The sequence below is a fragment of the Notothenia rossii genome, assembly GCF_949606895.1.
Source record: "Notothenia rossii genome assembly, chromosome: 10".
NCBI classification, from domain to species: Eukaryota; Metazoa; Chordata; class Actinopteri; order Perciformes; family Nototheniidae; genus Notothenia; species Notothenia rossii.
In genome coordinates, this window is record NC_136908.1 from 24,277,927 (window position 1) to 24,292,286 (window position 14,360).

At 41.4% G+C, this 14,360-nt stretch overlaps 1 protein-coding gene across 3 annotated transcripts in view; it reads left to right on the forward strand.

Moving 5' to 3' along the window:
- atp1a3a (ATPase Na+/K+ transporting subunit alpha 3a) overlaps positions 1-14,360 on the forward strand; it is a 52,753-nt gene that overhangs the window by 33,330 nt on the left and 5,063 nt on the right. The window contains exons 2-17 of one of the 3 annotated variants that reach the window (XM_079653304.1): positions 2,216-2,329; positions 2,961-3,020; positions 3,308-3,511; positions 4,399-4,512; positions 4,652-4,786; positions 5,592-5,709; positions 6,723-6,811; positions 7,173-7,352; positions 9,065-9,263; positions 9,550-9,794; positions 9,893-10,085; positions 10,192-10,367; positions 10,656-10,792; positions 10,962-11,112; positions 12,519-12,687; positions 13,407-13,561. In XM_079653304.1, coding sequence (XP_079509430.1) covers positions 2,216-2,329; positions 2,961-3,020; positions 3,308-3,511; positions 4,399-4,512; positions 4,652-4,786; positions 5,592-5,709; positions 6,723-6,811; positions 7,173-7,352; positions 9,065-9,263; positions 9,550-9,794; positions 9,893-10,085; positions 10,192-10,367; positions 10,656-10,792; positions 10,962-11,112; positions 12,519-12,687; positions 13,407-13,561 — 2,439 coding nt within the window. Of the gene's footprint in view, positions 1-2,215; positions 2,330-2,960; positions 3,021-3,307; positions 3,512-4,398; positions 4,513-4,651; positions 4,787-5,591; positions 5,710-6,722; positions 6,812-7,172; positions 7,353-8,398; positions 8,532-8,552; positions 8,839-9,064; positions 9,264-9,549; positions 9,795-9,892; positions 10,086-10,191; positions 10,368-10,655; positions 10,793-10,961; positions 11,113-12,518; positions 12,688-13,406; positions 13,562-14,360 lie in introns of those variants that run through there. The other 2 variants (XM_079653305.1, XM_079653306.1) reach the window with 2 other exon arrangements.

Below are 14,360 nucleotides of genomic sequence, written 5' to 3' on the forward strand. Positions count from 1 at the left end.
GGGCCGCCGGGCCCTTCGGCTGCCTGCTGCTGCTGTCCGGTTGCTGGCACACAGCCTCTAGGTGTCTCTCTCGGACGTTTAGCTGGGTCGGGCGGATTTGTAAAAAAATCTGAAATTCGTTTTTGAGACATAGGCTAGTTCTAGCTGGCGTAGTTGAACTCAAATCATGTAGCCTATGCATATGCTAAAAACAAATGAGAGCCGCGAACACAGCAAACATAAAAAAAATTCCCGCTACTTTTTTTTTTTTTTTTTACACATAGGCCAACGTCACAGTGAGCTGTCAGATGCAGTCTGCATAGCAACAGCTATGCCATGCCAGCCAGGCTGCTGTATTGAGCCAGGCAGGGTGCATATCACATCAAAAGATCTGTATTAAGAAATACATGTAAGTCAGACAAATTGAGTTTAAATTCAGAATCTTTATTTTTATTTTTTTAACGTAGGCTAATCCTGTGATTCCTGAGGCTGACGGGAGGGGGTGCTGCCGCACCCCCCGCACCCCTAGTTCCGACGTCTATGTGTATAAGGGAGATGCACCCATTGCAATTCCCTTGGAAGTTCCAAGGGAATTTAAGCCTGACATGTCAATTCAAAGAACTTTAATTTACAACATATGCAAACGTTGTTTTTTTTAGTTGTTTGTTCAAATTAAAATATTGATAAATACATTTTCTCCAAAAAGAATCAGCAAATTGCAGAACCTTGATTATAATTCAACACATCTCCCAATAAAACTACTCAAGGTTACTCGACAAATTAAATCTAGCTAAAAATGAATTGCAGTATATCCCACTTTATTTAACACATCTGTATAACACACTAGTTCCCAATAATTATTTTAAGGAAACTTGGCCGTTTTTCAACCAGCTTAGTATCACTATTGTGGGTGGTATGAGGGGTGTTTGTGTATAGTGCAGACCCTTGGTGAGCTCCGGGCGCCAGTAACACAAAGGAAAGCCAAACAAGGCCCATTTGCACACAACCCACAATGCAACAACACAAAGCTGGTTATAAAATCTGCAAAGTCTCTATTTACAGATGATTATTTTGGACCTTGCATGGCAGGCTCGATGTCTCTTTACTTGAACCATGAAACCATCATGCTTTCAGAAATATCTATCTGTCGCCATAAGTGGTTTATCCCTAATTACAGAAATATCAGATTCCCAACAAGAAATGCTTCTATTGCTCTGTATTCAGTGAGAAATGCAACTTTAAGACGAGCCATTTGCTGATATTTTAATTCTTTATCTAAATCCCTCAGGTTGGGCATCCTAAATGAAATAAGACCCCACAGTTTGATGATTGATAGGTGTGTGGGCTGTCTTTCATTTTGACACACAGAACAATGTTATAATAAACATACGTATACCGTATGTTAAATGGATATATCCGCCTTCTTTCATTTATCTTTCCATTCCCACAACAATATACATAAAGAAATGGCATATTTTGGACATAGTTTGAATGTTACATATAACGACTTTCTTTTTGCTTCACCCTCATAATGGTGAATACACATGTCACTTCATGTTCAAGAATTAGAAAGGGCTCAAACACAAAGGTCTTCACACACAACTGTTGGATGCTGGGGGTTTTGAATATCCCATGATGCACGTTACAGACATCTTTAATCCATTATTCTGAATTCCTCCTCTTTCTGTCTACCTTCTGACCCTGAATGTTCCCTTCATCTCTCTCTCTCTCTCTCTCTCTCTCTCTCTCTCTCTCTCTCTCCTTGCTCCTGTTATGTTCCTCCTCCTTTCAGACACAGCAGCAGCCTCTGCAGTCTGAACGGTGTTAGCCTAAATAATGACGGTGGTGTAAATTGCGGTTTAATTGGAGCCCTTGAGATAGGCCTGTACCCTAATGATGGCAGATCTAATCAGGAAGTGTAATCTCTCCATCTAACACCAGAGGGATTTCAATCTAAGTTTGGATTTCAATGTAGTTGTTTTGTCTGGATCTTAATGTATAAGAAAATTAGGAGCTGGCAGACAAGCAAAAGTATTTTCTAAAAGTATTTGTGGTATAATCAGTAGGACAATCAAGGTGTCCTTAAGCTGTCTTTGCTTGGACTTTGGATTGAGTTAACATAGTGTTTAGTAACTGTTGAACATGCCTTCTTGTGATGCAGTGAGAATAAGGGGTGACAGCTGATTAAATAAAACAACAGGACCAAGCTTACTGATCTTGCCTCTGTGTTTCACAGTATGGACGGTCAGACAGCTACCGCGTGGCCACCACGCAGGACAAGGATAAGAAGGAGTCGCCCAAAAAGAAGGGAGGCAAGGATCTGGATGATCTCAAGAAGGAAGTTCCCATAGTAAGTTCTCTGCTTCCTACTTCCAGTGGCCTCACTCGCTGTCATTTGACATATTTTTTCACCTATTTGTAGTGCCATTGGTGGCTCACAAACCCCCAAAATGTCATTCCAAATCAATACAGACAGTAGAAAAGCTGTGAAAACCCATCTGTAGTCTGAATTTGCAAAACATTGTATCCTGGCCTTTCTCCAGCATTTAGAGAGCTGCAATCCAACTGTAATTTAATCTCCCTGTTTGAAAAAAAGACAACATGACATTCTCTAGCAGCTGGTTTCACAGTAGTGCTAGTTTGAGTTAATATACCAGGATATGTAATCCTGTTGTGGAGGGATTTTCTCATGTGTGGTGCAGGAAGCCCAACCCTCAGGATATCCCTTGTTAAAAGACGTAATTAGCTGGGTCATATACAAGTATTTTTTATAAAACCTGAAACTTTAGCCAATTATAAACACATAGCTTCAGAATCACTTGCTCACACAACACCAACACGATTGCCCTTAAAATGTGTGTTCTTTGAAAAATGTTCCATTGCTTATTAGTTTCTTGAGTACAATCAGCATTTATATGTTTTATTGTATATAATAACTAACCGGTTGTTTTAGTTTAACTTTCTATTTGAACTCTTTGTAGACGGAACACAAAATGTCTGTTGAGGAAGTTTGCCGAAAATACGCCACTGATATTGTCCAGGTAAGTCAGAAATCACACAACGTCATTCACGACGTCATTCAACTTGATATGGTTTGTGTCCTGGTTTAACTGTGCTGATGATTCCAAGGTTGTTCATTTTACACTGACCTCCATGTCATAACACACATATACACATTTATTTCAATTTCTTAATGTTTATTTTACATATGCATGTCTTTTTTACCCTTTCTTTAACTTTACCTCCATCAACCCTTTATGCTTCATTCCCTGCCTCCTGCCTCTGCTGATCCATTTTGTCTTCTTCTTTCCTCCTCTGCGCCTATCAGGGTTTGACCAATGCCAAGGCAGCAGAGTACCTGATCAGGGACGGCCCAAACACCCTGACTCCACCCCCCACCACCCCGGAGTGGGTCAAGTTCTGTCGCCAGCTGTTCGGGGGCTTCTCCATCCTGCTGTGGATCGGTGCCCTCCTCTGCTTCCTGGCCTACGCCATCCAGGCTGCCACTGAGGACGAGCCCGCTGGGGATAACGTAAGTGGACAGTTGCACTACTGTTGTGCAATACTTGTGAGAAACCAGATATCAAAAAGCACCAGAGGGGGTAAACACATAGAGAACTACTTACTTCTCTCAGTGTGTATGCTACTTAACCTCCAGGACATCACTCAAAAAGCGATTTGCTGACTCACTACTCCTCAGGGGGGTGTCTGTGTCACTGATAAAGATTGTGTCAGCCTTTTGTCTGAATCACTCCAACCCGTCCTCGTCTGACACACACCATCCTGTTGCCATCCATTCCTGGGCCCACCCCAGGGAGAGTGAGAGTCATGGCCATATGAGAGTAATGACAGTTCACGGGTCAGCATGTTTTATGGCGGGTCAGAGCGCAGAGTTGAGCCGAGACTGAGAGTAAGTGGCACTGACACACAGCATGAGAGGACAAAATACTTAGATGTGACCACAGGGAAGCACTGGGGGTGAAACAACAACAGTGACCATTCAGCATGAGTTACACACTGTATCACTCACCCAGGATATCAATTCACAACATGATCAGTGTAATGCAGTTATGTCAGACGAGAGGACCATTTCAAAGATTGAATGTGGACCTTCTTATGACGATTGTCATGAAATCCATATAGGCAGAAAACAGATGATCATGTCCAAATAAAACCGCATGCTGCTGTCAGCTAAAGGATGAAACCTCTATAAAAGACAGTTTGTGTTGTTTACAGAACTTCATGAAAAAGTTCCTTTTCCTCTTTTCCAGCTTTGGATGTCAGGATGCCTCACTGATCATTTGTTAACGTAGTCACCGTCTGTGTCTTTCCACTGGTCTGTTATTTGTCTTCCTTTCCTCTGTTTTGACATTTTTAGATAAATTACGTTTTATTTTCATTTCTATCTTGTCTCTGTAGCTGTACCTGGGTATCGTGCTGTCAGCTGTCGTCATCATCACCGGCTGCTTCTCCTACTTCCAGGAAGCTAAGAGCTCCAAGATCATGGAGTCCTTTAAGAACATGGTCCCTCAGGTACTGGAAGATCAATAACATTCCTATTTATTTTCCCAATCTCTGATGTAACTTACAATTGCATTACTTTTTGCCTTTCACCTTTTCAGATTTCAGTTGGTTTTGGCATTACATATTTACTCTTTCCTTCTTTTTGCAGCAAGCCCTGGTGATACGTGAGGGAGAAAAGATGCAGATCAACGCTGAGCAGGTGGTGGCAGGAGACCTGGTGGAGGTGAAAGGAGGAGACAGGATCCCCGCTGACCTCCGCATCGTCTCCTCCCACGGCTGCAAGGTGGGTTACAGCCATAGATACACTACTGAATTTGTTTAACGCCAAGAAAAACTGTAAAGCTCAGTGAGGTTTTGTAGAGGTCTCAGTTGCTTAACAAAGTAATTTCAGTAACAAGAAAACTTGACTTTCAGTGGCAGTAAAGATGTGATTGCACAGTAGAAATCAGTGTGAGTGTGACATCTCCTTCAGCTTCTGTCTTCCCTGTTTGGAATCTGCCTGATGTGCTGGGTGAATCATTATTAATTAGAATAAGCACAGCATCCTCACAATGCGAGAATAAATCACTGTAAATTCATAATTAAACAGCTGTGTAAACGGTTGATCCTCATGCTAAATTCACACAGATGCAAATGTTGCTGTAAATCCTCAAAGTCACCTCAAATGAGTCTTGGAATGCTTTGATGTGAAGTTATATCTTTATTGAAAACAAACCGTCTTCATTCAAATAAGTGCTTAATTTTAGAACAAAGCATTGAATGTCTGTCATATGTAACTACATCGTCATCAAATGATTGTGGTTATACAAATATAGTGGAAGGTGGACCAGTGCAAACAATTTTTTTTGTTTGTATGTTATTAATAACAGCCTTATGAATAAGACTTCAAAGCTTTGAAAACAAAGGACCTCTGTATAGCATCACAAACAATCAACACATGTACAGGGAGTATGAACAAAGAAAATCAAAACACAGGAAACACACACAAGCTGTTTCTAACTGGCCTTGTAACTAGTGTTATGCGGAATGCACCAGTTATCCACTCCCTTTTGCTCTCCTCTTTGCTTCTTTGGTTCTCACACTTCCAGGTGGACAACTCATCCCTGACCGGTGAATCCGAGCCTCAGACGCGGTCCCCTGACGGCACCCATGACAACCCCCTGGAAACCCGTAACATCGCCTTCTTCTCCACCAACTGTGTCGAAGGTAAGGCCACGATCACTTCTATGAACATGTGTTGACTGTAGCTATACAGTTTAGCTCACAACCTGTGTTCATCTTAATTGAACATGCTTTTATAAATGCATAAATAAATGCATAAACTAAACAATTTAATGCTATTAAATATATATTTATTTGTATAAAAAACGACAGGTAATCACGGATTATGATGGAAAACAAGAATCAAAAGCAAACACTGTCCGTTGGAACTTAAAATCTCTTCAATTAGTAGTTTATAGTACAGCAAAGTAGAGAGATTTTGTTAAATAATTGTATCATTCAAAGATAGTACATTATGTAGGCCTGGAAAAACGGTTCATTTTTTTTAATAAAACATTTTGTTTTTATTTTCCTGGCACAAAAGTGGAATAAATATCCACAACAAAACAGTCAAAAATTGTCATCGCCAAAATCTTTTCTATAAACATCAGCACCCGCTGAAAAATGTGACATCGGTGCATCCCCACTTCTATCCAAAATCTGAATTACCATCGTATATTCCACAAAGACGGTATAAACCAAAAACTGTTAGTGTAAGCCACTTTCCTGTCTTCTAACAGTTTCTATATGCACAGTTGGCTTCATGTGTATGTTTGTTTTGTCTTACTAACCAAAAGGCAACACAATAGCATTCACTGTAGATCACAGTCAAAGTGTTAGGTGTGCTGAAGGATGAGGGCTTAGTGACACCGCTGGTCTGGAAATGTGACCCCATTTAACCTCATACCTGTTCCGTCCCATCATATTACTGGGAGGCCCTGCGACTCTCACTGAGCTCCACAGTGGAAGAATAGGAAAAGATGATGGATAGTGCGCTCCTGTGGACATGTTAGTACATTGCATTTGGTCCAGCACCAACCAGTCTGTTCAGGCAGTTGTCTATACTCAGTCTACACATTTTCATTCTGACATGTCTGTTTCTGTTTTGCTCTTTCTTCATCTTGCCGTGAGTAAAGAAGTTAATAATATAAACGACACCCTCTCCTGTTTCTCTTCAGGAACAGCGCGCGGCATCGCTGTCTGCACTGGAGATCGTACAGTGATGGGCCGCATCGCCACCCTCACCTCAGGCCTGGAGACTGGCAAGGTACCATATTCATTATGTTATATTATGTCTTTCATAAGCCACAAAATAAATGGAGGTTTCTTTTTTTCAAAACTGGCTTTTTGTTACCATAACAGTCAGGGAATGCGTCAATATTTGTCATAGTTTGTTAAAACTAGTATCTGTTTTGTCCCTTTACTTTATTTAGTCTTTTTCCCCTGTCAATTCTCTTTAGTTTGTATCATATTTAGTCAGACTCATTCTGGTTTTTTTCGTGAAGTTTAAGTTGAAACTAACATTAAAAAGGTAATTAAATAATAACAGAAGAGCTTCGAGCATTCCAGTGAAAGTCAATCATCTTCTTCAATCAGTCCAAACACCTTCTTCTTCTCCTACTCTTTAGACACCCATTGCTAAGGAGATCGAGCACTTCATCCAAATCATCACAGGCGTGGCCGTCTTCCTCGGCGTGTCGTTCTTCATCCTGTCAATCGTCCTGGGTTACTCCTGGCTGGAGGCCGTCATCTTCCTCATCGGAATCATTGTTGCTAATGTTCCCGAGGGACTGCTGGCCACCGTCACTGTGAGTAGAAAGAGACATCTCTCAATGTTTGATGGTTAGGTAGGGAAAACATAGAGTCTGTTAATAGTTATTGTGTTTCTGAGGGACAGGAATTATTAGGTATGTTTACAAGGTTGATGTCCGGTTGTGTAATTACTTCAGTGCGTCTTGTTTTTTCTTGGGTCTTTAAGTCTTCATGGCCCTTGTGTGTTTGGTTTCTTCCTCAGTTCTCAGTTTTTTGCACAGACTTGTAACAGTATTTTAATTTACTTTTTATATTTCATATACACATGAATGCCCCTTCCTTTCCCAAAAAGTACCCTTTAAACGAGGCCAAACGTATGGTTGGTTTAAGTGATGCAGGAATGAGTCCTAAAACCTGGAAACCTGGAAATTAGTTAGCATTTTACAATTTCAAGTGATCTCGTCTAAAAGTCAACAGTTTTTTGAATGTGTTTTTTTTAGATACCTGAAATAAGGGGTGTTTTTAATAGAAGCTTAAGTGATTTCGACCTTTTGTTCTATGACATAACATTTGTCAGTAATATCCCACTCTTTCTTGTCCTAAGCTTCTATGTGTCTTTAAAACGACGATTTCTAACACAAACTAAATGTCATCACACTTAACATTAGTGGACTTTTTTTTTTTTAGGGCCAAAATTCCAAAATCCAATTGATAAATTGCATTGCTTTTTGTCAAGGGAGCCATTCTGTTGCTAGCTTAAGAGTCTACAAAAACAAATAATCACAGCATCACTCTATTGTAGATATTATGAGAAAATGACTTTGCTCTAACACTTTCCCAAGCAGGTTCAAGTTTCACCCCTGTCTGATTGTGTGTTCAGGATGACGTTGTTTTGTCGTGTTTGCTGTTTGATTCTGTCCCTGCTGCTTCCAGTGCTGTGCTCGGGTTTTGTCAGTGTGTTGTCATGTCTCTGTGCATCTCTGTGTGTACCTTTGTATTATATGTGCTTTAACATTGTCTCTGTGTCAGTACCTGTTTCTGTGGTGAAGGTGGTGGTGTATTGTCCCGGTCTCTATATCTCTCCTCCCATCTCCTCTCTTCTCTCCTTCTCCTAAAGCAGCTCCACATGTGTTTGTGTGTTTGTGTTCTCTCTCTCCATCTTCCTCTGTGTATGTCTCTCTCTCTCTCTTCCAGGCCAGTCGTGGTGCTGTCCGCAATGACAACGGCTAGCTAATGTAAAGATATTAGGCTAATGACAGCTTCATAGACTGAATTCGGCCTCCTCTGCTTTGCTAGTTCTGTTTGGCCCCGGTGTCTTGCCGTACTTGGCATGATGACATAATGCACCGCCGCTCTGCATCACGGCTTCACTCATTCGTGCCTTGTTTTTCTATTGCATCGCTGTTTGGGCTGTTTTTGTATTATTTGGTAAAGGATGTTTTGGTTTTTAGTGCATTTTGCTGTAGAACATGGCTAAGAGCAGGCTGAACATCTTCAGGTTTCAGGGGCGGTTTAATTCATGGCTGTGGTTATTTGTTCCAGGTACAGTATGGCCCTGATGTGGCTGCTTATTAGCAGAAGTTGGTACCTGGAGATGTTCATCTGTGCTGTTAGTTTAACGCAGATACTAATTATCTCTTTCTCCTTTGGTTTGTTTCTCTCTCCACAAATTCTTTCCTACCGTCATTCCTTCCTTCTCTTCTTGCTGCCATTTCCTCTCTCCCTTTCCTCTGTTCCCTTCTTTTCTTTTGTCTCCCTCGTGTCTCAGGTGTGCCTGACGCTGACCGCTAAGCGTATGGCTCGTAAGAACTGCCTGGTGAAGAACCTGGAGGCTGTGGAGACTCTGGGCTCCACCTCTACCATCTGCTCTGACAAGACAGGCACCCTGACTCAGAACAGGATGACGGTGGCCCACATGTGGTTCGACAACACCATCCACGAGGCTGACACCACCGAGGACCAATCTGGTGAGATTTCCCTCTCCCTCTTGTCTTCACGCAGCATGCCTTAAAACATCCTACAAATATTAAGAAACTCCAGCATCAAAATAAAAATCTGGTGTGCAATAAAGGCTTGTAAAAATATATGTTGGTTAGAAACCCCTACCACTCTTACCACCAATGAAATCATCAAATTAAATGGTATCTGCATTTTAAAACCTTAAAGTAGAATAACAGAAGAATCTTTTTTTCTAAACAAAAACAGCTAACAGCAAGCTTATGTGAATGAGTCTATAATTGTCTCATTCTCTAGGCTCCTCCTTCGACAAAAGCTCCGCAACATGGGTGTCTTTGGCCCGCATAGCCGCTCTGTGCAACCGTGCTGTGTTCAAGGCTGCCCAGGACACTCTACCCATCCTGAAGCGCGATGTAGCCGGCGACGCCTCCGAGTCCGCCCTGCTGAAGTGTATCGAGCTGTCCTGCGGCTCCGTCAAGGCCATGAGGGAGAAGAACAAGAAGGTGGCCGAGATCCCCTTCAACTCCACCAACAAGTACCAGGTGTGTCCCCTTTTTCAACTAACAAACAATGCAGACCTGGTGAACAGGTTAAAACATTACATTTTTCTGATGCTCACACCTAAATCTGTTCCCATCAGCTCTCAATTCATGAAACTGAAGAGGGAAACGAAAACAGCTACCTGTTGGTGATGAAGGGAGCACCAGAGAGGATACTCGACCGCAGCTCCCACATCATGGTGCAGGGCAAGGAGCAGCCAATGGACGAGGAGATGAAGGAGGCTTTCCAGAACGCCTACCAGGAACTGGGAGGACTGGGAGAGAGAGTATTGGGTAAGGATGATAGAAGATTAACTAAGGTCATGATTTAGAACTCAGCAACGCCTGTATTTTAGTCTATGGTATCGTCCTTTTTGTAATTCATGTGTTTGTACTTCAGGATTCTGCCACGGGTTCCTGCCAGAGGACAAGTATCCAAAAGGTTTTGCCTTTGACACGGATGAAGTCAACTTCGAGACGGACAACCTTTGCTTCGTGGGCCTCATGTCCATGATCGACCCTCCCCGTGCAGCCGTGCCTGACGCCGTGGGCAAATGCCGCTCGGCTGGCATCAAGGTGGGTACATTTCAAGTGTGGCATTTAAAGGCCCAGACAAAAGAAGAACCGAGCACCCACCTGTGTGCGATGGCTGGGGATGACTGTCACACACATTTTAAAGGGAATTTCATATCATTTGTTATCAATAGTATTCTTTTCAACCCTATTTCCTCTTTCTTTCATTATTATTCTCATTGCATTTCCTCTATTTTACCTTTCATCTCTTAACTTGTTAGTAACTTTTGTCTATTTCTCCTTCCCTGTCATCACCTGCCTGTTTAACTTATTTTTCCTGCTTTATTTCAGGTTATCATGGTGACTGGTGACCACCCAATCACCGCTAAGGCCATTGCTAAGGGTGTGGGCATCATCTCGGAGGGCAACGAGACAGTGGAAGACATTGCAGCACGCCTCAACATCCCTGTCAGCCAGGTCAACCCACGGTAAGACAAACTCAATGTGAGATTAGCCTGCATAGCCATATACAGGATGGAATGGGACATTCACGATAATTTTTATACAGTAAACGCTCGATGTAGGCTCATAAATTGCATACATTTTATGTCAGTAGCTTGTCGTTAAACAAGTGTTTCCATTATCTGTGTCATGTAGAGATGCGAAGGCCTGTGTGATCCACGGCACAGATCTGAAAGACCTCAGTCAGGACCAGATGGACGACATTTTGAGGAACCACACAGAGATCGTGTTTGCCAGAACCTCCCCACAGCAGAAACTCATCATTGTAGAAGGCTGCCAGAGACTGGTATATTAACTTGATGCACACACACACACACTCTCATATACATGTACACAGGGGGGTAAAAGTGCACCTGCAAACAAATGCACTTAATGAAAAGAATGACAGCATGGTTATTGTGCATCCTGAATGGGAAGGAAAGCTCTAAATCGTGTGTCCTCTTCTCTGTCAGGGTCAGTGGTGTAAAGTAACTAAGTACGTTTACTCAAGTACTGTACTTAATTAAAAAATGTTGTTACTTGTGCTTTACTTGAGTTGTACTTCTACTCCATTACAATTCAGAGGGAAATCGTGTACTTTTACTCCACTACATGTATTTAATATCTATAGTTACTTGCAGATTTTGAATAATGATATGAAATATAATCAACTCTTAATTCAGACTTTAGTTATCTTGGAGTAAAACTCACAACAAACCCTGCAGTATACAAAGTAATACAAATTAGCTGCACCTTTACCAGTAGTGATAAACACATCAATGCATTACATATTATAATCAAAACACATCATATATATTAAACTAAAATGGGCCAATCTGCATAATGAGTACTTCTACTTTGGGTACTTTAAATCAAATCAAATCAAGTTTTATTTATATAGCACATTTTTAAAACGATTTTTGGTCGAGCCAAAGTGCTGTACATACAATAAAAATACTCTACAATAAAAACACTTTACATCAAATACAACAGCACAAATAAAAAATCACATACAGGGAAATGTCAGGAGTCGTGCTCCGCTCTGACTAGAAGGCCAGAGAGAAGAAGTGAGTTTTAAGTGTTGAAACCCCTAGGGTCTGGGCCGACCTCACGTGGTTTTGAGCCTGGTCTTGGGCACTACCAGCAGCAGCTAGTCAGCCGACCTTAAGGCTCTGGCTGGGGTGTAGCGATGGAGGAGTTTGGCTATATATGCCGGAGCCAGCCCATTTAGGGCTTTGAAAACAAATAAAAGGAGTTTAAAATCAATTCTGAACCGAATTGGAAGCCAGTGCAGTGAGGCCAGAGTTGGGGTGATGTGGTCACGCTTTTTATGGCCAGTGAGAAGACGTGCAGCTGCGTTCTGAACTTGCTGCAGGCGTCTAATTGAGGCCTGGTCCATTCCCATATACAGAGCGTTTCAGTAATCCAGTCTCGAGGTTACAAAGGCGTTAATAACCCTTTCTAGGTCTTTAAAAGATAAAAACTGCTTGGTCTTGGCCAATAGTCGTATTTTAAAAAAGCAGGTCTTGACTACGGTGCTGACCTGCTTTAAGCATAATATGTTGATGCTAATACTTTTGTTCTTTTACTTGAGTAACTTTTTGATTGCAGGACTTTCACTTAACAGAGTACTCCTACACTCGGGTACTACACTTGGGTACTTTTACCTATGTATAAAGTATAAGACCTAAGTACTTCTTTCACCTCTGGCAGGGTGCTATCGTGGCTGTGACAGGTGATGGTGTGAACGACTCCCCTGCCCTGAAGAAGGCTGACATCGGGGTTGCCATGGGAATCTCCGGCTCAGACGTGTCCAAACAGGCAGCCGACATGATCCTGCTGGACGACAACTTCGCCTCCATCGTCACTGGAGTGGAAGAAGGTGAGGGACGATGCATTCAGGAACAGTGGGAGCAAGAAAAACTGCCATGATGAAAGTTATCCAAATGGTAGAAACGAGGTAGAACTGCAAGGATTCGATTTTTGTCTTTCTTTGAACAACTTAACGATAAGTTGCCATCTATTTATTAGTTAGTAAATGTCAGGAAAAAATTAACCTCTTAAATATAGACATTTCCTGCTTTTCTCTGCTTCATATCATTAAAGTGAACATGTTTAGGTAAGGCATTTAAAGAAATCCCCTTGAACATTCAAAAACTGGGATGGACATTTTTCACTACTTTCAGACATTTTATAGACCCGCGATTAAATAAAAGAAAAATGGTCAGGTGTCATTGCCAAATTTGAGCTAAAATGTTTTTAGCGTCAGGCCTCACAAAAGTTAACCTAATATTTCCAGGTTACAATCAGGTTGCACATACTTGTGTGAAATACTACATTGAGTAACAGACAGTACATTTACAGTTAATGTATGAGAAAATAAATACATTTGAAATACTGTTGGCAGAAAAAGATTTAGTATCTTTAACATGTTCTTGTTGTTGAGTCTATTTTAGTCTTTTTTTCACCATGATAACAATATGTCATAATATTTAAATGAATGCAATGTTAATGAGGTAATGAGGTGTCCCTCACGTTTATTATTATATATTATTATTTTTGGGATGCACCTGGTTTTTTTCACCATCTTACTCCTTACAGGTCGTCTGATCTTTGACAACCTGAAGAAGTCCATCGCGTACACTCTGACCAGCAACATCCCAGAGATCACCCCCTTCCTCTTCTTCATCTTGTTCAACATCCCCCTGCCTCTGGGCACCATCACCATCCTCTGCATTGACCTGGGTACTGACATGGTAAGAGACACGGACATACAAACATAACTGGACTGTGCACACTGTAAACATTCACATAAACACTGTAGCATAATGTGCTTATGTCCAGTCAGGCATTAAACATGCAGAAGCCACCTTCCAGCCACATGTGGCCCCATACACTCAGCTCTCTTTCATGCCTGATCATTGAACTCAGGCATGCACCGTGAACCAGTAATGCTCAGCTGTACACAGACATGTGAGCATGTCAGACAGGTTCTCAGCTGGCCAGTATATACAGTAATGCCTGGTTATTATCCTCAGGGCAACGAGAAAGTTCAAAATGTTTCCACAAAATTAACACAATATAAAATAGAAGAATGTAATGTGGTAATATTCAGAATCTGCATAGAACAAGAAACTGAAACGTGATTTAATTTAAATAAGGCAGGTGATACTGAACACAAATTTAGAAATTAATTTCCAAGAGTTAAGGACATTTTGGAAGGTTGGGTTGATGAAAAAGTTGAGACAGAATAAACAGAAGAATAAATGGTAACTTCCGGGCAAATTTTGAAAAAAGAAGATTCATAATTTTCTTTGTTCTGTAGCAGTAGCAAACAATGCAACTATTTTCATCTGCATGCACTGCACACTATCAACCAGTCAAATAGGCTAGATGGACATCAACTGTAACATTCATCACATCTATTACCTGTCACCTGCATCATCAATAAACATCCATTTGGAGACCGTCGAGCATCTCAATGAATTAAACAAAGCCCTGATATTGAGTTCAAGGTTGTGCCTAAAGCGTATTAAACAAGACGGGCACTAGGTG